This window comes from Gallus gallus, chromosome 2, assembly GCF_016699485.2.
Source record: "Gallus gallus isolate bGalGal1 chromosome 2, bGalGal1.mat.broiler.GRCg7b, whole genome shotgun sequence".
Classification (NCBI taxonomy): Eukaryota; Metazoa; Chordata; class Aves; order Galliformes; family Phasianidae; genus Gallus; species Gallus gallus.
Window position 1 is genome coordinate 137,692,889 of NC_052533.1, and position 26,231 is coordinate 137,719,119.

Here is a 26,231-nt window from a genome sequence, read left to right on the forward strand (position 1 = left end):
AAAAGAAGTACAGCTGCTGGTGAGGGAGCAACGTCCACAGGTAAGAGCAAGGTGGGGGCCTTCTCCACCCAGAAGTGCTACAGAAACTCATTTGTAGGTGGAGCTGATTCAGGCATTGAAGTGTTGCATTTCTTGGAGGTAGTGTGAGAAACTTGTTTTGGTGGTGGTGAGGTGTTTTGGGTCCCTTGTTGCTTTTTTGTTGTTGACTTTTCTTTTTCTTTGCTTTAAATGTGCACTTTACTGGAAAATCAATAGGGTGAAGAGGCTTCTTAGTTGCATCTTTAAAAGAATCAGCTGCTACTGCAGGTGTGTGGTGTTGGGCTCCGTGCGAGGAGGGACTCCTCTGTTCTGGGTGTGTGTTTCCCTGCTTCAGCAGAAGGCAGAGGAGTGGTAGTTCTCTTTGGTAGTTCTCTTCCCCATCCCCCCCCCCCCCATTCCTTCTTATCCCCTGAAACAGAGTGCTTGGTTAGCTCTGGACCAGCTGCTGGAGTTCGGAGTTCATACCTTGGCTGTCTCTTTGACAGCAGTAGTATAATGTGGTGTTAGAAATCTCAGGCATTATAGTGCCTCTGTGGGGAAATGCGTGAACAGAGCCTCAAATATTCTGTTCTGCAGCTTTAGAGGAGTGCATCGTTTCCTGCAGATGTGAATGATGTGTTAACACCTGAGGAGCACTGGCAGCTTTACACTTAGAGCTGTCACACTGCTACCTGCAGTGTGTTTGGGGAGGGAGCAAGTACCAACAAGCAGCAATTGCTGTTCCTGATCCGTATTGCACAAGCTCTGCTGAATAGTGACTGGGTTTTGAACAGGCACTCTTGAGTTTGCTTACAGTGGGGTTGTGACGGCGTGTGTGCAACACCAGCGACGTTATGAGGGTTTCCAAACACCTGTGGAAATGTGGGAGGAAAATAAAGGGGGGAGAGGGAGTGTTAGAATGGATTGCTCCATTTTGTGCAATGCGCAGCAGCATGACAGCTTAAGTTATCCAAGGTACTGAAAGGGAAAGCTGATGGGGTGATTTAAGAAGTAACCGAACACCACTGCTGATTGTAAGCAGAGTAGCATAAAGCAGAAGATGCCCTGTACTCATATCCAGCCGTAAGTGCTCAGCAATGAGACCCTGCAGTCCCCATGGCCCTCCCTGAGCTGCTCGGTTTGCAGCAGCAGCCAAAATGGAATGGGATGCTGGGAGCTGTCAGTGAAGGGATGAAGGGGAAAAAAAACATGGGAAACACAACTCAGCAAGAAATGAACCTTTGCAGCAGCAGCTGTACTTCACAGCGGGAGCACATGATGCTCCAGGCTTCCCTGGGGACATTTTCAGAGGCTAAAGAGATGGTGAAGAGAGCATGTGGGTTGGGGAGCCAGGCTTCAAGCCTGGGTTACCAGGCCAACACAGAGCACGTCTATAATGCAAGAACTGAAATACAGTGCTCATTAAAAGCAAGGCCGTGGGCACGAGAGCAGCACCCAGGCAGCTTAGTGGGGTGTATTCTGTTCCCATGTGTGACTTGGAGATGGTCTCACCTATGCTATCTCGACGGTTAATTTGTTTTTCCAGGGGAGCACTTGGATTTCCTTCAGCCACGCTGAGCTCCTGCTGAGTCGTTTGGAGGGGAAGGGGGTTAATGTTGGGTAGGGATGGCTGCCCGCATTGGGTGGATCGGACTGCCCTGTGCGGGGTGTGAGCGTTGTGCCGGAGCAGCCAATGGGTCCCGGCATGTTTTATGAACTTCATATTATACGGCCTTGATTGAGCGAGTACTGAGAGCCTGAATGTCCACGCGGGGCTTCCCAGGTGTAGCTCCTCTTGCACAGCAGGACCCAGCAGGAGCTGGGTTGCTTGAGAATGTGGTGGGCGTGCTTTGACTTGGAGCAACTCTTGCTTTGCTTTTTGATGTGTTTGAGGCTCTGTCATCATCCAGCGCCGGACTGAATTGCCACTCACTGGCAATGATCACACCGCAGTGTGCATCCTCTGCAGGCGCAAACCCCATGGGCACGGGGGGTGATTTGCTGCCTCGGGGTGTCTGGGCTCACCGCTCTCCCCATCACTCAACTCAGATTCCCATATTTGTGTTGAAGGGTGAGCTTTAATCTGACAGCTGTGCCTTCTCTGTGGCCACGTGGTAACCCAGGAACTGCAGGTAATTGTGTGGCAGTGGAAACGGGATGTTGGTTTTCTTTGTACCCAGGCAGCCCAGGGCCCCATCCCACCTGGAAACGATCATTTTCAGGAGGAATGTTTGAACTGTGAACCCCCATTTTCTTTAACGATTTCACCACAATTGGTTTTTCTGCTCGCTGAGTTCCAGCAGTAATTTACACCACCATTAAGCTGCTACCAGCTTTTCCCCAAAGGTAACCCGGATGTGACCTGAAACATGAAATTAGTCACAATTGTCTTAGGGACAAATGCTCCATCATGTGTTATTCTTTTCTACGTTAGCTTATCCAGAACCAATTTTATGAAACTACTGTGGTGGGGACAAGATATTTACATTTATTTGAGGGAAGGTCAGAGCTTTCTAAAGGAAATGCTTTAAAGTGTTAAAAATGGGGGAAAATATTTTGATACATTTGTTTTGTTCCTATGAGTTCAAAGAGGAACACGCACTCCCATGGGGGCTGGATAATAAAGTCTTGAGGTTATTAATGTCTCTGGGCATGTCTCTCTCTGTCTCTCCCCTGTTCTGCTCTGCACCTCCTTCGGGCAGGAGGTGAAAACAGCCACCTTCAGCAGCACTCAGCTCCACAGGCTGGGACTCAGTGCCTCAGCAGAGAAGAACCAAGCTGAGGAGTGGTTACCCATACGGGTACACATGAGGCCTTATTTGCTGGTGCTGACTGCAATGAGAGGATGTTCTCAGCTCTCTGAGAACTCCTGGTGATGCTGGCACCAGGACAGCTGTGAGCAGTGCAGGACCACTTACTGCCATAGCACTGATGCAGACACCAAACCTCTCTTCTCTGTACGCTCCTTTTAACAAGGAAACTGCAACCATCAGTCCCAGCAAACGTTTCAATATCTTTATTTCCAATCGCATTGCTCATCTGTGATACAAAAGTCCATTTTCCACAAATAGTTATTTAGAACAAAAAACCGACATGATTTATAGGTAAACAATTACATACAACATTTATAATGTGCAGTACAAGATGTGCAGCGCAGGGATGAGATTCAGGGCAGGTCATGCCAAGATTTAAAGAAGCACAAATGATAGAGGCTAGCTGATGGTTACAGTTCATTGAGGTGGTACCTGCAGCTCTCAAAGCACAGGAAAATGACAGTTCTTAGAAGCTGTACTTTTCTCATCCTCAGTCCCTTGTTTTGGCCTTGGTCCTTCTCCGTATTCATAGAACTGTTCTGAATTCATCAAATATGAAGCTAGGCACGTGTGCTTCAACGACCTAAAGAAAAGGAGCTGGTCAGGTTCACTGCTCATCCCTTAACACAGCATATTTAATCTACCACTCAAGCACGCGATCCCATTGACCTGAACAAGGAAGGAGCATGGTGCCAGGCACGGAAACTAAAGCAAGCCCAGGGCTGTGGGAAGTTGTTGGGCCCAGAGGTACAGTGTAAGACTGGAGGAACGCTGACACTCTCTCTGCTGTTTCTCCAGATATCACCAGGCTGAGGTGTACCTGGTGCCTGTGCCACCTCCCAGCAGCTCGCAGACTGACACTGTGTGGGGAACGAGGGTGACACTGGAAGAGTCTCCCTTTTAGCCCAAAGTACAGCTAGGAATCAGCAACTTGTCTTAATTAAGGTACAGGCTAGATCAGATAGGACTGTGACCTACTTGTAACCTCATACGTAAATATTTCATCTTCTAATGCAGTTAAGTCGCACTTCATCCTAAGAGAAAGTCTCTCTACAAGCACAGACTTTCAGAACTTCCCTTGCACGTGAAGTAGAGAAGCTGCCCAGGAAGCCCTGCTTCTATGGACGGAAGGCAAGGCAAGGAAACAAAGGGACAGAGACTCAGACTTCTTGAACAGCTCTCAGGCCTAGACTTAGAATACTGCTAAGCTGGTTATTATTTAATTCCACAACATCTCAGAACTTCTGCTTTCTTTCTCCCTTTCCTGAAAGCCCCCCAGTGACAGACTTGAAGATTAAATGGATCTCCAGTCCATGCAAAATAGAAATCCTTCCTGTATTTTCCACCCTCTCTGAATTTTCTAGAAAAATACCTTTTTCCATACAGATACAAGGACTAATATGAAGACAGTTACACCAAGTTCAGAAGTAACACAAGAAGTACAGAGCTGTAGGTTACACAGACTCACAAAAATCCATTTTGACCCATTCCTGTCAGGTAACAGATTTCTCATCTCTACTTTAGTTTGGTGTTCTTTTACAGAATATCCAAAAAGGGTAAAGACTGCTTTCTGGACATTCCTAGCAAGTCCTTCATTTTGGATGTTCATTTACAGATGATGCCACGTTCTGGAGTAGGCATGAGTGTGGTATGCAGCTGCAGCATAAACCAAGCTTAGTTCCCCTGAGCAGGGCTCCATATAGAACATGTACAAGTCCCTTTCCAACAGAAACAACACTTATTATTTAGAATACCTGAACTCTCTTTCAACCTCTGTCTTCAGATGCAGAGATACGCTGCAGTTCAGAGGGGACAGCACACCCAGCGCTGCATACAGAAGACAGGGAATTTGTTCTTACCTTTCTTGGTAGTTTTGTGTAGCGAATGTAATCCTCCAGGAACATGAGGGCAGCCACCACGTCAGCAGGCATCTCTGGTATCTTCTGGCTAATGTTAAGCAAACACAGAGACCACCATCTTACCAACTGGTCACTTACCTACATAACACTCTACAAAAATGCCAAGCTTCAAATAATACTTTTTCCATTACGTACCATGTGATTCCATTACAAGAAGACACACACTTCAATCTTATACTCAAGTCAAGCAATATTATTACACCAATATTATTCTTACCTTACTAAGAAAAAAAACTCTCTGAAAAAGCAGTGGACACCCTTAACGGAGGTGCTACATAAGGAAAAGTGAAGTGTGGATACCTCATGCACTGTTCCATCGTTGAACGAATGAACTGACCGATCAGAGTCAGGAACTGTTCTGTGTACCTTGAGTGGAACTGTTTCAACAAGGTAAGGAGCCCCAGAACTAAGGGAAGCCAGTCAATCTGATCGGCTGGCCGCTTGCACACCACTCCTGCACAGACAAAAACAACCCAAAACCATGTTTACAAAACCATCTATTCTTGGTGGTGGAGACAAACATATGTTATGTATTTTCATGAGATTTTCTTCTGTGCCTCCCGTTCTGCTTGTCCACACAAAAATCAAAAACCAAAGTAGCAACTGTATTTCTCTCACAGCAAATGGCTTAGTGACATTAACTAAGGCATATGGTGGAATGGCAGTCAGAAGTTTGGATGTTGTTTCCCACACCACTTTATTTTGCTTCAGTAAGTCCTGGTTTCAGCTAGGATAGAATCACAGAATCATAGAATTGCTCAGGTTGGACTCAGTGATCTTTAAGGTCTTTTCCAACCATGACCTAACCTTACTGCCCTAACTAACAACCCTCTGCTAAATCATGTCCCTGAGCACCACATCCAAATGGTTTTTAAACACATCCAGGGATGGTGACTCAACCACTCCCTGGGGAGCCTATTCCAGTGCCTAACAACCCTTTCTGTAAAGGGTTCCTGATATCCAACCCAAACTTACTCTGGTGCAACTTACAGCCATTTCCCCTCGTCCTGTCACCTGTCAGCAGTGAGAAGAGACCAACCCCGCACCTTTCAGATAGAGCCAATTCTCCTCCTAGTAGCTGCCATGGTGCTGTGTTGTGTATTTAGGATGAGAGTACTATTGATAGCACCGATGTTTTTGTTGCTGCAGAGCAGTGCTTACACCGAGCCAAGGATGTTTCAGCTTCTCACGCTGCCCTGCAGCAAGGAGCTCGGGGGCACAAGGAGCTGAGAGGGGAGAGGGCCAGAACAGTGACCCAGACGGGCCCAAGGGGATATCCCACACCATATCACAGAATCACACATATGACACCATGCTGAACAATAAAGTGTTAAGGGGGGAGCTGGCAGATGATTTCACATTAGACTTAGACAAACAGTAAGCAACTTATACAATACCTAAATTTTTGCTGTACTGAAGTTTTGGAAACTGTGAAATCAGAAACAGGAAGTTGACAGTGGGAAAATATGGCAGACGTTTTGTTGTGATGTAGATCTGAGGAGAGAGGAAAAAAAAGGGCATAGGTTTTCCATAACGTGTTCCCCCTCAGTTAATAACATGTGAAAGAGAAAAAAGCAAATTACATCAAGCACTCAAATGTCAGCCTGACCTTATTTAATGGATTGTGAATGCCAGCTGCTTCCAGATAAGCTGTAATTTCATACAGAAGAGTGTTGTCTTCTTTAGGATAAGGCAGTGACGGATTCTGATAATGTGCTTCTATATCAGCCAGTATGGCTCTGAAAGCAAAATAAATTAATTGCATTAAATACTTGAATTGTCCAGAAATAAACCTCACATGATGACACTCCTCATTAATATAGAATCCTTCATGCACACAAAACCTGTGAGTGGTTACAAGGAAGAGTAAACCACCTTTTTTTTTTTTTTTTTTGTCTTTCTACAAAGACATTTTTGTTTAAAAATTAACACCACTTTCATTGTTCTTATTTATCATCCAAATATGACCTCAAGTCTAGGTAAAACCAAGCACAGTTAAAAACCTGTGCTGTCCATTAACACACTCGCACAGTAACTAGGTAAGTTGTTAACATTCACTGAGTTGTTATACCAGCTGTACGCTGACATGCTGGAGGGACCTGGACAGGCCTAAGAGGCGAGATGCACAAACCTCATGAAGTTCAACACAGCCATGTGCAAGTCCTGCACTTGGGTTGGGGCAATCCTAAGCACATATAAAGACTTGGTGAAAAACAGACTGACAGCAGCCTGAATGAGAAGGATTTAGGGGTGTTGTCAATGAGAAACTCAGTATGAGCCAGCAATGTGTGCTTGCAGCCCAAGAGGCCAGTTGTATTCTGGGCTGCATCAAAAGCATGGCCATCAGAGCAAGAGAGGTGACTGCTCCTCTGCTCTGCTCCTGTGAGACCCCATCTATAGCACTGCATTCAGCTCTGGATGGACATGACCTGCTGGAAAAAGTCCAGAGGCCACAAGGATCATCAGAGAGCTGGAACACACCTCCTGTCTATGAGGAGAGGCTGAGGGAGATGGGTTTGTTAACCCTGGACAAGAGAAGGCTCCAGGGAGATCTCACAGCAGCTCTCTAGTACCTAAAGAGCTACAGAACATTAAGCTAAAAAAAAGTAGATTCAGATTAGAAATTAGGAAGAAATTCTTTACACAGACGGGTGGTGAAGTACTGAAATAGACTGCCCAGAGAAGTTGTGTATGTTCCAACCCTGGAGGTATTTATAGCCAGGTTAGATGAGGATTTGTGCAGCTTGATCTGATCTGGTGGAAGGTGTCCCTGCCTGGGGCAGAGTGGATTGGAACCTGATGACCCCTGGGGGTCTCTTCCAGCCCAACTCAACTTCTATTCTTTAAAAGAAAAGTTTTTGTTGGGTTCAAATTCAAATACTCATCCACAAGAACCCAAATCCAGTCAGACTCCATATTTTGCCACAATGCAGATTTCAAGAGCTGTTTAGCTGACAACAATCCAAATAACTACACTGCAGTAATACATGAAGCCCTTCAACACATTGTACTTCTTACTTATTGAGATTTTCCAATGCAGCAGCCAAGTGCTTGGAGTCAAACCTGCAGGAATAATTTAATTCATTGGTAATCTGCCGTCTTAAGATCTGCATCTGACCAACCTGTTTGTGCAAACAAGAGACAAAAGTGGTCTGTTATACTGAAAGCAGTGGGGGAAGAAGAAATTCAAACTAAGGGAAATCTTAAAGAGTAACAACATACATTTTACAGTAAAATAGATTACATGAAGTCCTCATTACACCTCATTCATCTTCTTCCCTTGGTCTTTTCAATAGCACAAACAAATATTCATAGCACTTTGAAAAAGCATCACAGCAAAGGCAAGATAAACAAATATGTTAGTGAAACAGCTTGTTTAAACCTTCAGCATGTTAGACTGCCTTCTGTGTGAACACGGCATGTTCAGGACACACTACTGCTTGAAACTTCAGCCTTAGCACATTTACATTCACACTGCACCATGGGGAGTTCATGGACTTTAAGCTGTGTATACAATGGAAGCTCAGGAACTCTCATGAATCCAGTCCTGCTTCATTTGTAATGTTACAGAATTCTACCAACACAAAACAACACTGTAAAATAAGCAGTCTAAAGTACATAACAGAAAGCTTAGAGTGGATCCTATTCATCAGTAAATAGTGTCAGCCTACCTTCATTATGGAGTCTAAATATGCTGTCCAGATCTTCTGAGTTTTTGCAATTGCTGCAGAGTAAACCTTGTTTGAATTCGCTGAGAAGAAAAAACAAAAACAAATGAAACAGGAAAAAAAAAATCAAGAGGGAAAAGAAATAAATGCAGTTGTACTGAGACAACAGCTTTCTTCCATCATAACCAGAAAGCACTTACCTATAATTCCTTTGAGAGGACTGACAGCATTCATAAGTGCTTTTAATGTATCCTGGACTGTCCTGTCTCGTAACACATTTTTCTGAAACATACTGAGGAAGTTCTAAATAAAAGAAAGACAAGTAAAACCCTCACATGTGTGCTACACTTGATGGTACAACCACATTTTCAACATCAGTCTTTTGCTGCTAGAGGAGAAGGAAGTATTTCCACAGATGAGGAGTTCTGGAATCCTCTAGTCAGATCACTTCCTTTTCTGAATTACACTCATCAGTGTTAGGACAATTACAGATTCACCTCCTCAATACAAGGAGACAACCAAGTATTCAACTGTCAAGGAGGAACTCTTCATCAATACTTTGATTTAAAGTCTTTAACCAGACTAGGACTAGATTTTTCAAAGGAAGATGTGCTTACACTCCTGGGCATTATGGGCCACTGCATAGAACTGACACTGTATTCATATCATAGTGGACTCCAACAGTCCAATCTTCTTGTTGATATCTAGATAGAAAAATAAAACCTGACCTGAGGTCAACTTCTGAGCGTACACAGGCAGAAACTGATGCTTGAGAGGCATTATGTAACACATAACCTATACTGACTAGCTCCATTTACTCTAGAGCAACAAGTCTTCAATCTGCAACTGATATTCTACCTTTGGGTTTGAAAGCACAAAAGTCAATAGAACTTATACTTCGCTAGCAAAGTTACTACGCAGTAAAAGCAATGTGATCTTGAGAAACTAAAGTTCAAGAATTACCTGCAGCTCCTTTACAATCATGAAACACAGCAGCCTGTCTAAACCATTGAGACCAAAGGTGCCCAAAGTATCTTGTATCTCTGAGAAGAGACGACTACTGGTTACTTCCTGGTGGGTTTTGACATCATACCAGGTGTTCATTTGGTCAATATAACATGTGATTCTAAGGAAGAGTTGAAGAAATAATATATTTCAGAACAAACTGCACAGAGTTTTTGTGATAATCCGAGTAATGCATTATCTCATTCAGGCAGACATTAGAGAGCTCTCTCTCCCTGCAAGGGTTCCTACATTGTTTTCCTTCTTTTACTAATCACAACTTATCTACTCTACTATTTAAAATGTAGAAGGCAGATCAGGTAAATTTTAGATGCATTTTAGATAAAGTTTTAGATAAATATGATGATATGTCAGTCAAATAAAAACTATTCATTGTGTATTTCCCTTGAATACCGTGGAATTGGACCAATTTAATGCAAGGAGCTTTAATACAGCTTGTGATGCACAGTACTTACTTTGGGTCTGTGATTCTCAGGATTTCTCTGCAAAGGCGACCAATAAATGTTACAGATTCATCTACAGGTGTGAATTTTGGTATAGGAATATGAGTAGACTGGTATATGCTTTGCCAGTCCTGAATCTGAAAAATAAGTTTTAGAGCATTTTACAGTGTTACCATTGCACATTTTTACTTTGCTCTCAAAATTGTTTTAAGTTCAAGTAGTACAACATAGTAGTACACAGCAGGTCATGCACAGCAGAATACTATAAAGAGAAGAATGAGTCTTACCACAAAGGGCAAGCAGATCGTTAAGTGCAAAGGTTGAGAAAACCACCTCTACTCCTAGTGAGAATTTCATCTGCTCCTTTCTGTGATAAACTGTCCACTGTTCTGTGAGCTAAATGAAAATCTATTCGCACCTCTATCTGTGAAATACCACAAAAAGATCTGGCAACTACTGCAATCTACCTAAGACTGTGTGCAGATGGCTAACTATGGATATACAGAAGACTACTGTGATTCGGTAGTTATTTTCTGGTTTTCTTTGAGGAAGAGAGGAAGGATACCACTCATTGACAAAAGGTATTAAAACACTCTTTTTGAGGTACTTTACTCTCATGTATAACTAATGCACTGAGGATGCTGAAATCATTCAGAAAAAGCCAGGGACAGATATTTTTCATGATAGGTAACATATTTAGTTGAAGACAACTATAAGGACAGTGCAAGATGATCTACAAGTGTTCCATCCCTCATGAACTTCAACATTCCAATGTAAGAGCATTTATTGACTTTTTGCTCTTGATTAGCACCTTTGTTCTCAAGAAGTTGTTGCACTCCTGTTCCACGTTGTAGTTAATAATACGAGACACTTCCTCTTGCCATATTTTTAAACCATATATATTGACGTAATCCTGGATATATTCAAATGATCGATGGAATCCATCCATTGTTGCTGCCATTTCTTTCAGTTTGGGCATCAGTTCACTTGGCTAAGGAGGGAAGAAGATGATAAAAGTAAAATGGCAAACAAGTGGAATACAAAGAAAATATACAAGACTTCTAAATGCCTTTTTGAACCACAATTTCTCCATGTTTCACTATGCTCCAGCCAGAACTAAAAAAGCACTGGGAGATGTGTCACAGGTTGTCTGACATTTCAAGTGGTTCTCAGAAACAGGAGGATAAATATTTTATAACTTTACTTGCAGGATTCAGTAGTACTATTGATTGATCTAGGATAGAGATTTAACAATCTGGACAGGAACAAAACAAGGGGTCATAATCCTTATTCTACTTTTTTCTTTTTGTATCCTTTACCTGGCATGTTGCCATGAATCACCACAAGGACAGAACTGTGAACTCACAGTTCATAGGACCCTTGGAGCAGAACAAAAATAGGTCTTTGAATTCTGTGTACTCTTACTGGTCTATACACTAATTTTAACATCAAACGAGGCATTTCAAATTACCCTTAAGAAGTTCAGAAATCTACCTTTTTACATAAAGGAAATCTATATAGAAAATTATTTCCCAGAAGGGAGTACAATGAAAGAGTTGCCAGGAAAGCTGGGATACACACAAAATCAAATAAAATGAAGCTGTTACACACCTTGGCTCTAGGATTGAAGATGAGTCCCCTATGAAGAGCCAGAGCCACCCGTTTTACTAGCTCCTTCCTTATTCCATCCTCTAGTAACTGTTTTGGGTCCACCTAAGTAAAAGAAACATTATTTTTCTGAAAATGAGAAAGGTATCAAAGATATGAAAGGATATTACGTTTACCAAGAAATACATTAAATATTGATTTAGTAATAGGAAAGCAGTGCTCACAGACACACTTTCCCAGCAGTTGCTTGTCCAGAGGATAAATACTTAAGGTACTTCTGTGAGACAGGTCCTTTAAGTTGAATAACAAATCTTTGTTGTTCCCATATTCAAAGTTTGTTAATGACCCATTAAGAATGCTGTACAATTATAAAAACCAGAATGTATTAAGAACTGCGTATTGCTTCAAGAATGGTTGCTTTTGGAGTCCTGAAAGATATATGAAGAGCAGTTGCTGCCAATGGAAGCAGGAGCTCTTCAGAAAAGCCTGCAGTCATTTTTCCAGTAGGAAAAAAAACATATCGACCAAGGTTGATGAACCTATTTACAAGGAGAACTGTACCTTCTTAATGATCTTAAATAACACAGTTCTAATCTGGATGCCATGTTAACCACCCATTTGAAAATCTGTATGCAAGCTCATTTTTTCTTGGGTTTCCTTTCTTTATATCTTCTATCTAAGTCCTGCCTAACATGCCAAAGTATTTGTGCTAAAGCACTAATTGTCACCAAGTGACGTTTTCTTACTGAAATAATAGAACATTACCTTGATGATACCAACTAAAGTAGTTTTCATCATGAGGATACCTTCAGTGAAAATTGAAATTGCATGGGTTAGCTTGGCAACCTTTAGTAGAAAAAGAGGATAAAAAGTTATTGAAGTGATTTAACAGATTGAGATAATCACTCCAGAAAGATATACATCTTTTCCAGTGGTAGCTTCCTGCTGTAGATTAAAGTGATTTGCACTGATGTACTTCCAATTTTACATCTTATTCTAGTCTTATAGTACAATAATAATCTTTCTTTTAATTAGATTGATATAGGTATGTTACCAGTAGGAGAGAACAAGTACTACTCAGAAGCTTTACAAAGATTATGGGAGAAGATGCTTGCTGTATCATGTGTATAAAACATCAGATCAGTGTCTCTGAGCAGGCTAGGGACACAGCTTGTAATAGTGCTAAAACCTGCTGCTTAGCAATGAATCCACTTCAATATTTCCACTGACAAAATACAGCAGCACATTCACTTAGTTTTAAATTATTAGGTAGGCATCTTTATGCTCAGAGTTCAGAAAAGCCAGTCTTTTGCCTTTAAGACATTTATGATGTAACATAGAGGCAATGCAGCTCTACAGAAGCCACAAGCGAGAAGCTTTATGTAAAGCGAGTAGTTATTCCTCTCCTTCTTTAAAATTAAAAGTATATTATGGAATACTGACTCCTCCATCCCTGCTCTCCCTTCTCCCAGTAAGCTTTTATTGAGTCTGATGGGCAAGTCTAAACCTAGTGTCTGGATCCAAATATCGGCTTAATTAGAGACCACAATCCGTGTAAAACTCTAACAAGTGCGTATTATGAGAAGAACTGCTGGAAAAAGATGGCAATCTAACTGACACTTGGAGAACTAAAGGATAGATTATTTGGGAGAATTACTGGCCTATTCAGATTTTTCTGCTCCTCATAATCTTCTCTTAAAAATGTTTACGTTTGCTCACCCTCCCAGACCAAGTAACAGCGCAGAAGACATTACACAGCCACAACCAGCAATGAGCAACAGCAACTTCTTCATCTGATCAAACCAACACGCCCACAGTCCGTATTCATATTTGAAAAAGCCTAACCCTGCTGGTTTATTCAGTCTAACTTTCTCCCTCTCCTGGAATGCACAATCCAAAGTGTGATGCCTCCATTTCAGACTTGTGTTGTTGATCTGTTCAGTGCTCCCTGCCCCCAAGCCCCAAAATCTTTATCCTCATTTACAAATAGATTTAGGTTTCCTCTCCTTTTCTACAAGATCAAAAATTAGACTTTTGCAAACAGAAGGGAAGTTACTCATCTGCTTTCAGGAAAACTATGGTATTCATATTTAACACACTTCAATTTTAATTCTCACTCAGTCAACACACCCAATTTCACTTTTAAAAGCATAACCCTGTGGAGAGCTGTACCTATTCAAATTTAGGCTGAAGTCGGCTACCCCACGTAATACGATTTGTAAAGAATTCCCTATTTTAACTGCACCTCGTATCGTGGACCGAGCTGAGCATAATCTCGCAGCTTATCCTTGTCAAGGCGAGTAGGCACCTCAATGATATCATGGGTCTGAAGCTTTATTATTTTGAGAAGAGAAGTAAACATGCTCTCTGGAATTATCTGTAGAACCTTTGTAAAAAGAGAGATGAGACAAACAGTCACTACATTATAAATAAAAAAAAAAAAATCAGAAATCGTGGGAAAGTAACTATAGAATGAGACAACAACATCTCTTCAAATGCATACCTTTCTTACATAGGAAACCAGCTCACCAGAATAATACTGTGATACACTGAGAAGATCAGGACTGTTTGCTTGATTGATACGGAGAAGCGGCAGGTCAAGAGCAGAAGCAAGCTAGAAACAAAGTGAACGTTTTAACTTCATGTCTGCTTTCCTAATAAGAATTAAATGATTCAACTCTTTTGCCTGGGCTCTTTAGCTACAACTCCAAGTACTACATTATTCCTAAATAGCAGTGTTTTATTACAATGTCAAAAAGTTCAGCATTATGTCACATTTCTCATTTTATCAGTTGCACGAGCTATTTTTTCCTGTGATCTTACACTCCTCTCTCCCCCCCCCCTATGCTATTTCCCATTCTTAACTCTAAAGACAATGTTTGTATTTGATGCCAAATCTTCATCATGACAGAGAAATGGCATAACCAATCTATCTTCAGTCTCCTCTGATACATATGTAGAAAATTCAATCTTTGGAAGTGATGTCTGCACCAAGCAGCTCTAATGTATCGAGGCTGGATGATGAGACTATTTTGTTTAACAGCAGCACTGTTCCTGGTTCTGTAGAAAAACATACATAACTTGGTTTTATCTTCAGTAAAACAAAACTTGAGTTAATTCAGTAATTTTATTCTAAAAAAGCTAGATACTGAAAATAGTGGTAAAAGTGATTTAAACTCTGACTTTATAGTCTTAAGGCCTACGTAACAGTTGACTCACAGTGTTAAGATACCCTCATATACCCTCATACTTACCTTTAGAAAAGTAGCTCTGAGTTTAGTTACCATAGATGGACTGACTCTTATGCTTTCCTGCATAATAGATGTAAAGCTGAGTAGGAAACAAAGAAAACAAATCAGCTCCTTCCCCTGAAACTATTTTCAATTCATTTGTCATTAGCAACAGTGTAATCCAGAAATGGCACAGGAGATCTGGGAAACTTCATTAAAGGAAGCTTTTGGTCTGGAGAGCTAACATAAGTTTTTTTTCTAGCCAGTAGTAAATGTAATGGGGGAGTTGGAGTAAAAAGTAATGGGGGAGATGGAGGCAAAAGACAATGACACTGGGGATAAATAATGAAGTAGCAGCTTAGCAAAATCGCACTATGGAGAAGAAGTTCTGTACATTTTTTTCTTTCCCTGACAGTTTTTGGTTGAAATGAGAACTTCTGTATCTTAGGGGATATGCAGCCAGACTAAAGGCTGGAGATAGAAACTTAACAAGACTTTATAGTTAGACCAAGGTAGAAGCTTCACCTGCAGCTCAGAACATGAGTAAGATTTAACAGCCATGCCTGTCAAGTTGGCAAGAGTTAAATATAGTCAACAACTCACAGAACAAGACCTTAAGAATATTTTTCAAATTGGAGAGTTTAGAATAGAATAGTATCAGTTGGAAGGGACCTAAGAAGATCACTGAGTCTCACTGTGCTATAATAATAAAAACATTCACACGCGTTACTTCTTATAAGCTTCACCACTGATGACTTGGAAGAAATGCCTCCAGCTGGGATACCTGTCAATTAGCTGCCAAGCATAAGAAAGATCGCCAACTATCTGCATGGTGATCAAGACCTCTTCTTTAATGTTGATAGTTCGGATCATCTGATGTAGAAATTTGCGGGTGTCAGCCAGAAACTGGCAAACCTGTAGATTAGTTTCCAGCTGGTGAAACTCTTGGACCTGTATTTACAAACAAAACAGCAACAGAAATTCCCTTTTTGGTCCATTCACCTTTACAGACAGCGATAGAAACAGAAATCATTAACCTGACATCTCTTTAGGCCTACTTTAGAGTGCGTTCAGTAAGAAATTTTGTGAAGTTACTGCAGGAAATGTACTGGGATTCCGTTATAACCTAGAAATAACATGCACATAACAAAATATGGTATTTTTATTTTGCCTTCAAAATTACCCTCTCTAGGCTCAAGTGAATTTCAGAATTTCTCATAAAATAATAAGCAATGTTGACAAATGACATTTTGTACTGATTTCATTTCTCCAGAAATCACCATTAATGCTCAGTTGCAAGTGGCATGATTTTTCACGCTGTATCCCTTATTTTACAATCATTAGGTCTATGGGCAAGTTCTGATATACATACATATACAACACTGCAAAGATACACAGACTGAACTTATTGTTAAAATGAAGAACTGTTTTGTAAATCATCATTTATCTTAATATGCCTTTGCCATACCTCCTCCAGTGCCTGTATTAGCTGCACAGTTTTTCTGCCTGCTGCAGTGGAATCATCATAGTTAAGAGACATTATTTGCTTGGAGATTTCTCTGAACCAAGCCTGAAGATTTTCTATACAAGAACAAGGAAAAAATTAATCAAATCTTTCCATGGGTGGTAAAGAAGTAATGATGCAGGGAAGTTGCTGGACAGTACCAATAAAACCCCAAAACAATGCACCAAGATACCCCAAAAGAACAAAACCAAGAAACCCTAATTACTATACATAAAGGAGATTATTTACAAAGTCTTCATCTCACTTTTTACATTACTGGCCTTTCAATACATAGACTTTTAAAGGAGCAAATGCTCAGGTGGATATCATGCAACACTGCAAAACAATTATAGAAACAAATTGGCATTATAAAACCTATACAAAGAAGCCCTTTAAATAACACATTTACATTTTATAAACATAAAGAGTTTCCTTGGAGAAGCTCAGAAATTCAGCAGAGAAGTAAAAGAAGGTTTGAAAAAAAATACTGATACAATAGAAATCCAGGTTACAACCAGAAAAAGAATGTGAGGAATCCTTGAAGCATCTCCATATTTAATGGATATGATCTTTCCACTCCTTTTTACACAGAATACAGTAACATGAACTCTACTACACGTGGAAAAGTGAAATGGTATTTCATAACCTTACCTGCCACATCTAAGCAACTTGATATGAACTGGACTGAAAAATACAGCCATCTAAATATTAGGAACCTAGCCAAGGCTTACATATGGAATATACGCAGTAAACTTAAGCAACACAGCATGTAAGAGACCTCGGTGGAATCTAAGGCACGTTAAATTTTTTTGTATTATCAGTATTAACCTCTATTTTCTTTCAGTATTAGCTGAGAAATAAAAACTTCTTCTTTCCTCTCCCATCGGTTCAGTTTTCAGTCATTACCATTTTTCTCTACTCTTGTGAGAGGCTTAACTCCTGAAAAGACATCAGCAAGCTCAGTCATCCTTTCAGATCCCTCCTTTTTGTAATTCTCCCATTTTGCTTGTTTTTCTGACAGCATTTGCTTGAACATCTATTGAAAACAAAGCATTTGGTTTATGAAACTGGCAAGGAGACACAATAAAGAAAATGAAATGAAATAAAATACTGAAAACAGATAGAACTGTCTTACAGGGAGGGCTGCATAACTTAAAGATCTTGCCAGAATATTAAATACGAAATTAAAAGCACTGAGAAGTACAGGCAGTGAGATGAACGCTGCTGTGATAGAAATAAATTGCATACGTACACACATAGATATTGTTGGGTTTCAGCCAGTTACAGAATATCCTGCATCTTTTTTTTTATTTACAGATACTAGAAGACTCTGCTATAATGTAGACTTATACCTCACATAGTCATCAGCCTACACAGAGACACTCTATTCTAAATAGCATGTAATTTAAGTTAAGCATATGATATATGACCTATTAAAAGAATTAGCACTGCTTACCATAAGGATGTTCATGCAAAGTTCTCAATAAATACAAAGATGCTGGGAAAGAATAGAAACTGTCAATTACTGAGAAGACTGAAAAAGTCATCAGTCATCTGCAGCTCTCTACAGAAAGCCCACGATTAAATGAAAATAATCCATTCCTTCTAATTCTGTGTAATAAATGCACTCCTACTGCAGTAGCACATTACCTCTTTCAGAATGAATTCAAACTGAGCTGTATCCAGAAGAAGTTGGAATAGGACCTTGGGATTGTACCTTGAGTCTGTTAGAATTTGATCCTTAATCTGGCGGAGACGTTTGTTATTTGGATCACAAGCTGCAAAAGGAAGGACAACAATATAGAATTTGGCCAAACTTTTCAATCTTTGTAAGTAAACTTGTGTTTGATAGCTTGAAAGCAAAAACATTTTGGTCTCATAGGTTCATCCCCACTCATCCTGCATTTACGTGGATTTCATCACCTTTGTACAGCCCTGCAATTGAACAGTAGAGGTTTCTGGGGTGCTTCGGCCTCATTAAAACCCTTTTGTTGGCTTCTGCAAACCAAGTGTGAATTTAGCACTCCTTATTCAGAAGCCCATAGATCAGCATTTCTTATGACTGCCCTAGAAAATGCATGGAGATGCAACACATCTCACACAGTAAGGAAATACATGCATGGTTACTTCAGTTATTGATTTTGGGAGCATGATAGCAAAATAACAGCTCAACAAGCCGCTAAAAACAGCAGGTGACATTTTGCTTCTCTCAGGACGTGAGATGAAGCACCAGCATAGCAGGACAGACAACTGTGAAATAACAGTCTGGCACGAGGTCTTACCTGTGTCTGCAGTGTGAAGCATCAGCCAGCGGATTGCTACATTGCAGTCTCGCAGGTAATTCAGCAGTTTGGGAATATTGTCCAGCACGAGCTCTTCCCTTAGACAGCCCTCTTTGAGAAACTGCTGCACCTGAGTGTGCACTCGCTCAGTGACTGCAGCATACCTGTTTGCCTTAGAACATAAAACGTTTGCATCAGTATAATCCTTGTCTCTAAAGGAATGCACTATGTACATCGTGGCTGGGGCTTCTAAGAACTTAATAGGGACAAGAGCAGAAAAGTGTTCTCATTCCTAATACAAGCTCAGGACCCATCATCTACAACTATCTAGCTGTGTGCCACATTACCAACATAAACACATAGATTCTAAAACAGTTACTTGAGAAAGGAACGAACACTACAGTTAGCTTAAGATATGCTAATACTGAACAACGCCGTGATGAGTACCAGCAACTATTCTGTCCAGTCACAACCTTGAAACTGTCAAGGGAACTAAATACCACAAGAGGAAGTGAAACGAGCAATGCTAGGAGGACCAGAACTCGAGACTCCAAAGTGTTTTTAACCTCATTATATATAAAAAGTTACTCAAAGTATTCTACTTGAATAAAATTCAAACAACTCTACACGAGAAAAAAAATAGATATTTGAAATGATTACACAGACTGAAACCTTGCTAAAGATACTGAAATCTGGTTTATATACCTGCTCTTTTACATTTGCAATATCCAGTGTGTAGTTGAGGGCAGTTTTAGCAGCTTTGTAGGGCTCCCATGCTTCTGCTAGATTTACAGTGATTCCCATGTAAATGCTAATAACCTAAGCAGAAAACAAGAAGTGTTAGAAAGTGATATGTTATAGGCATGAACAACAGATGGCTGTCTGATAGCTGTATTCTTTGCTGCAAAGTAAGAAGAAACGGCATGAAGCAAAGTTTATTGGAGGCTTAGTCAGTTCAGAAAGCAATATGATGGTTCCTTTTATCATTATGTATAATCCTCGTAAGAATTCTTCAGAACAGGACCTAAGCAACCTGGTGGACATACTGAATATGAATCAGACATGCAGCCTGCTGAAAATAAAGACTAATTATACACTAGATTACGCCATTCAGATTGTGACCAGTGGATTGAGGGAAGTGACCACTCCTCTCTCATCAGCCCTCGTGAGGTCCCATTTAGAGTAACGCGTCTGTATTTGAACCCCTCAGTACATGATAGGCATGGGCAAACTAGAAGGAATTGAGTGGAAGGCCACTAGGATGGGACTCACTATGCAAGCAGAGGCTGAGGGAGCTGCTTTTACTTGAGTTAGAGAAAAGATGGTTTAAGAGGTCTGACTGCAGGCTTCCACTGCTTAAATGGAAGCTATAGGTAAGACAGAACCAGATGCAGATCAGAGGTACAATGGAAAAAGTCAAGAGGCAATCATCACAAGCTAAAAGAGAAATTCCAGCTGAACAAAAGGAAAGAGAAATTCCTCACAAGGAGAGTGATTAGGCACAGCCACAGGTGCTTGCAGATGCTGCAGAATCTTCTGTTCAGATATATTCAAAACGCTACTGGACATGCCCAGGAATAACCTGATTTACATCTGAAGTTAGCCCTGCTTTGACACGAAGGCTGGACTAGAAGATGCCCTCATGCACCTTCCAGTTTTCATTTTTCTATGAAGCACTTTACCATGATGGTAGCAGAATACAGCTGATTTAAGCATTTACAACAATAATTGTTATATTTAAAGAGCAACTGTCCTTGCTTATCCAGAAGGACCGACTCAGAGTGCCTTGTTCTGAACAAAGTAAGATTGCTCCAGAAAAGAATCAGAACAGATGCACAAAGAACACCAGTTTGGTGGTGGTGTTTTTTTTTTTTTTTTGGAAAGCATACTGTAAAAATTAAGTACGTTGCTTCTATAACATTAAACCCAGAGAAAAGATTTAAAACAAAATTAAATTTTACCCAATTATCAGGAAAGTATTTATCCACTATCTCTCTCATTTTTGCTTGTTGTGTGTGAAGAATAGAAGCATCAAAATACAGTATCACATAAAGCATAGCAGCCTGAGTAGCCAGGGCAGTGCTGCGGTGTTCTGGTAATGGATATGCAGAAACCTGGGAACAGAGACCAAGATAAAACAGAACATAATGTAATGCAACAGAAACCACTTGCAAGTATCATGAAGCAGTTTAAAAAGTATTTTCTATCTATCAATACACATACAGCATATAGCATACTACAAGACAAGGAGGATATGCAGGTAAGCTGGACATACTTATACACACAGTGTATTTACCAGACATACTCTACAGAATATAGAAGTTGCTGTGGAGATGTCTGCTAACTTTTACAGGTTACAATAGTAAGTCAGTACTTGGCATTCAGTTTTAGATCCCTCTTATCTCATAGTAACTCACCTGATTATAAATGTCATCTGACCGCAAGCGGCCAACAACCATGCTGATGAACGTTTCACTTATGGGTACCCTGCTGAAGTAACTCTCAGGGTAGTTTGGAGGTCTTTTAGCTCCAGGTTGGCTTGAGTATCCAGTGCTCCGAAGCAACTTACAGATATCATCTAAATTGGAATCAGCAGAGGATCGGGCGGCACTGTTTTACAAAAGGAAGGAACGAAAACTGAGCTGTGTGACCTAATCATTTCCTCCTTCCACTTCCCTTGTAGCTATGCTCTTCCTCTAAGAAAAACAATCAGATCACAGAATCGCTGAGGTTGGAAGGGATCTTCAAGATCATCGAGGTCCAACCTCCCTGCTGTGGGCAGGGCTGCCACCCACCACTTCCAGCTGCTCAGTGCCCCATCCAACCGAGCTTCAGGACTAAGGTCTGGGGGATTTTGGGATGTTTACCCCATGAATACAATTCTCACCATACTATAGAAGGACACCGATACATGTTCAGATTGAAATCCCATTATAAATTGAGAAGTATAAATGCAAGCAAAGCGGCATAGGCACACCATAGTCCATTTTCTAGTTAAATTATGTGTGAAAGGATTTTCACTTAAAACCTTTAAGATTCTACCTGTCATATAATGATGCTGTCAGTCCACTCCGGAAATCTCATATTTGATTCAACTTATCGAGCATTGTAACTGAAAGAAGTCTGACTTGCAATGCATTTGCCATATAGATATTCAGAGCTTCTCATCTCAGCACACATTTGTGGTGCAATAGCTTAAGCTGAAAGTTTGCCAGTGGACTTCAAATCTCTTGCTCCAGTTTTGCAGTGAGACCCGTAACAATAGCTAATGCAATGAGCTCTGCTGATAATCAGTGAGCTCTGCAGAATTATCAGTCTATCTGAACAATCAAACAAGTGCAAATATTTCCATTTACCTTAATGCAATAACTCAGTGAACTGAGTAAACTATATTACATTCTTTCAGCTGTGAGTACTTCTGAACACGGAACTAGGTTACCTGTATCTGTAATAGGAAACCAGCATTCTTTCTCTGACTTCTCCTTCAATTTTCTGGTCAATGACCAGTAGCATGACTCCATACAGATAGAGAGCTTCACACTGTTTGGGAAAAGCAAGAATGAAGGACATACGATTTGAAGGAACATTAAAAGACAAATAAGTGCTGACAAACTAACAGAATGTCAACTATTCAGTCAATACAATGTGAAAAACAGCAGGCTGTAGACTTTTGGTTGTTGTCCTCCTCAAAGCAAGCCACAGCATTATAGTGTTCTTGGTGAATTGTAATTTTTCTTTAGTTTTGCACTTATCAGTTCATTTTCTACTATTACAACATTCTTGAATACTTACTAAAAGTTGTTTTCCATCTTCATTAAGGAGGACTGTTTCTAATGTTTGCTGAATGTAAATTCCTTCATTGAGGTCATCTAAATATCTAGGAACAATGACAAAGAGTTGGTAATTGACTACTTTACTCTCAAAATATGTCTCCTCAGATCTCAATTGACCAAATTCCTCTGCAAGTCAACAGAGACAACAGAACACCTCCTGCAGAAGTACAAGCAGCAGCAAAGTACAAAATGAGAGGCTGGTTGGAACTCCTAGTTAGAGCCAACCAGTTGGCAAAACACTCCTCTCATTTCTAGATGCTCTAGGTGAACTAGACTCCACAACTTACAGCTAACATCCTCTTAATAATCACATGGGAGGCTAACAGCCTGAGAACAAAGTACTGAGAAGAAAAAGCTCTTCCCCGAGTGCAAAACACAGCAGAAATATTGTATTTTCAAGTTATCCCAAAAATACCCCCTAAAAACATGTTAAATTTATGTCAACTGCAATTTGAAAGGTGAAGCTAGAAAGAGAATGTTCATCTGGATGATGATCTGAACATTTCTGCTTAGCAAAGGGCTTTCCAGTAAAATTATACGTTATCATAAGACCGATATTTTCATACAAAACCAATAACAAAAGCAAATCGGAGATTTAAGGTTCTTTGGAATTTTTTCTTATCACATGAACTTTTCCTATTGCATTTGCAGGCAGGTGCAGTAAATTTAAGGCAAGTCCACTGAAGAATTAAGTTTAACTTTCATTGTCATTATTTTCGTAAAGAAAAAAAACAAAACCAAAACCAAAACCCACCAGGATCTGGTATATTGTTTTGCAAGACCACAAAAATCTAGTCTTTAGGAAAGTCCACATGCATTTACAATACTCTACCTGTTTAAATCTACGATGTATTTATGTACACTCTGAAAAGCTAGATAAAATCTTGTCAAAATTTCAATGTTGTTTTCACGAAATTCTTCATCTAAATCCAGTAACTCTGGTTTCGCTTCCAGTCTGCCTTCACATGCCTCAGGCCCCTACAAAAAGACATTTCTGTTTAGAGACGTTTGACTGTGTCCAGAACTCTTTTCACTAGGACACAAAATACACAACTGCCAAAGTGACAGTTACAACAAAATTAACCTTTCATACTAAAACAAGAACTTGCAGTTTTCCAAACTACTTTATGATTGAAAATATATTCCATAAAGAGGAATTTTTACACTTTTTTTTTTTTTTACCATGACTTTAGATATGATTTCTTCTATGTAAGCAGGGGAAAAAGATGGCTAATGCTTTGGGTAACACTGATGTATCTGAAGCCTTGGTGCAATAGCTCTGAAAAGCAGCAGTGCTGCTTTGCTTCCTTAACATTCAAAAATCTTCTGGTTTCCATGATGATTGTATTTCTTACCAATCATACCTATCCCTATATAAATACCTAATATAAATACCTATATAAATACCATACCTATCCCTATATAAATACTTAAAAAAAGTATTCTAACAAACACATCTAAAGGTATCTGTGAAATCATTTGTGCTTCAGGTTTTCAGCATCTGAGACTCCCAGCCAGTGCCCAGAGTTTACTGCTCTTATCAGTTCTCCTCCCCAATACTGCTGTACTACTAACACGTATTTTAATGGACAAACCAGCTAAAGTCAAACTACATTGCCTCTGTAGCTCCTTCTAAATCATACTAGAGAATGACAGAGGGATTAAGCTTTTTGCAAGATGTAAGGAAAACAAGGGCTTCTCGCGCTCACTACTCTTTATTTGTTGATTCAGCACACGTGACAATTCCAGTGAGGGCACAATCACAGTACTGTCCAACAGGAAAACACGAACCAGCCTCCACAGCTGCAAAGAAAAAGCTACAGACAGCCAAAGGAAGATGGGCATACTGCGCACAGTACTGCTCCAGAAAACCCAACCCACTGCCCAGGCTCAGAACCTGGTGGGGAAAGCAACATTTAAAGTTACTTTGGGAATAATATCTGAGAAGAAAACCCACAAGTCAAGTCGTACACAACCAATATTTGCCAAAACTCACAGGCCAGATGACTCATTATACATTCTGAAAGACATATATGCATAAAATTGTAACTCCCTTCTAGCACTAAAACTCTATGTGTGGGTACTGGTTATAATTCTATTCTGCCCAGGTGCCTGAGAACAGAACACTCACCAGACTCTTCCTTCTCACCAAAATTAAGTAAGATGATGCTAAGCATGACCAAAACTACACAAAAGGCAGGACAGTCCAAAACTGGAGTGTTTGTAAGCAAGCATATCCCAGCTACTACCTCAGTTTGGTAAACTTCTGGTAAGCACAAAGCAAATAGCAAGTCACAGAAGCATTAAGGTTAGATAAGACCACAAAGGTCATCTACTCCAACCATCAACCCATCACCATCATGCCCACTTAACGATGTCCTCGGTACCACATCTACCTTGTTCTTCAAAACCTCCAGGGACAGTGACTCCACCACCTCCCTGTGCAGCCTGGGCCAATACCTGACCACACTTTCTGGGAAGAATTCCTTCCTAATATTCAACTTGAACCTTCACTGGTGCAACATGAGCCTATCAAAAACCTCTTGGCCTATCACTGTTACCTGGGAGGACGACTCCCACCTCACCACAATCTCCCTTCAGGCAGTTGTAGACAGTGATAAGGTCTCCCCTGAGCCTCCTCTTCTATGACTGAACAATCCTACTTCCCTCCATCGCTCCCTGTAAGATTTGTGCTTCAGACCCTTCATAGTTTCATTGTCCTTCTCTGGACACACTCCAGGACCCCAATGTCTTTCTTGTAGGGACTGAGCACAGTACTCGACATGAGGCCTCACTAGTACTGAGTACAGAGGGACTGTAGCAATAACAAGTCACTGCAGTCAATTCGGAAGCACGTTAGTCACACAACAGTCAGGAATTGGTTTTGTAAGCCTTATGTTCTACCAGGACAACAATGCTTTACAGAGAAGTTTAGCAACAGAAGAAAGGGTTTACCTTAAAGTAACTGAAGTCAAAGATGATATCTCCATACTTCTGTTGATCAGCCTTATCCTTCAGCCTGAAAACCCCAGGGATAAATTCAGAAAGTCTTAAGAGCTCTGCAATGATAGCATTTCCACAGGAGACAATCCGAAGAATCGCCTGACCACAGAGATTATTTTCAGCAAGAAAATCCACCATTGTGGAGCTGGATGTGCACACACAGCACAAGTCCTGTTGCCTGTTTCTGTCTGTCTGCTTTTAGGTCGTTTGACGAAGAAATTCTAACGAGAAAACGGGCTGCTCCATCAACAGCACCTGCAGAAACAGAACCAGACACACTGTGAGCGTCGCACACTCAGCTTCTGAGGGGCGCAGTGTAGGGGGATGGTGTGAAGGGTCAGCGGTGGTTCTTCCGATAGTGTCATCTATGCGGATTTTTAGGCACACACCTCCATCTTTCACAGAACTGTAGGGGCTGGAAGGGACCTCCGGAGATCATCGAGTCTGGCCCCCTACAGAGCAGGCCCCCTACAGCAGGCGAATAAATAGAAAACGTCCTGCTTAAAGCACTTGGTAAAACTTAAAAGAACGCGCTGAGTTCCTCCCCAGCACATACACAGCGCTTGATGCGGTCACCTGCGCTGAAAGTAGCGCGGGGCACTCACAGCCCCAACCCCACGCGCCCAGCCGTGCTGCCAGGCCCTCAGCTCCGCCGCTGGGCGAGGCCCGGCTCTCTCTCGCCGCCTCAACGCAACCGCGAGCCCCAGCGCCGCGCCTGCTCACCGGGCCCCGCCGCGAGGCAGCGATGAGAGCTCCGAGGGCCGCCCGAGGGAAGCGGTGGCGGCGGCAGCTGAGCGCGGGCAGGCAGCAGGACGGCTCTGCGGGGCGCGGCCCGACCTCCATCACATGACGGCGCCGTCACGCAGAGAGGCGCGCGATGATGAGGC

General features: G+C 41.1%; 1 protein-coding gene across 3 annotated transcripts; it reads right to left on the bottom strand.

The window, feature by feature from the left end:
- Window positions 1-3,019: 3,019 nt before the first annotated feature.
- Window positions 3,020-26,188, bottom strand: WASHC5 (WASH complex subunit 5). 3 transcript variants are annotated; one of them, XM_418441.7, is made up of 30 exons: window positions 26,068-26,188; window positions 25,734-25,812; window positions 25,297-25,599; window positions 23,174-23,319; window positions 22,301-22,385; window positions 21,948-22,048; window positions 20,926-21,118; window positions 20,470-20,622; window positions 19,214-19,327; window positions 18,509-18,680; window positions 17,877-18,004; window positions 17,133-17,262; window positions 16,191-16,303; window positions 15,507-15,673; window positions 14,747-14,822; window positions 13,996-14,106; window positions 13,738-13,878; window positions 12,258-12,338; window positions 11,496-11,597; window positions 10,696-10,875; window positions 9,897-10,021; window positions 9,382-9,544; window positions 8,619-8,721; window positions 8,422-8,501; window positions 7,769-7,872; window positions 6,360-6,489; window positions 6,148-6,244; window positions 5,051-5,204; window positions 4,691-4,778; window positions 3,020-3,414 (listed from the first exon to the last, which is right to left on the bottom strand). In XM_418441.7, exons 3-30 carry the CDS (start codon window positions 25,480-25,482, stop codon window positions 3,358-3,360), a joined length of 3,480 nt encoding a protein of 1,159 aa, XP_418441.3. In that variant the 5' UTR covers window positions 25,483-25,599; window positions 25,734-25,812; window positions 26,068-26,188; the 3' UTR covers window positions 3,020-3,357. The 3 variants fall into 3 exon arrangements, with proteins under 3 accessions (XP_418441.3, XP_025003925.2, XP_015138630.2); XM_025148157.3 differs by having other exon boundaries at window positions 25,921-26,188; XM_015283144.4 differs by lacking the exon at window positions 25,734-25,812.
- Between the last annotated feature and the right edge of the window lie 43 nt (window positions 26,189-26,231).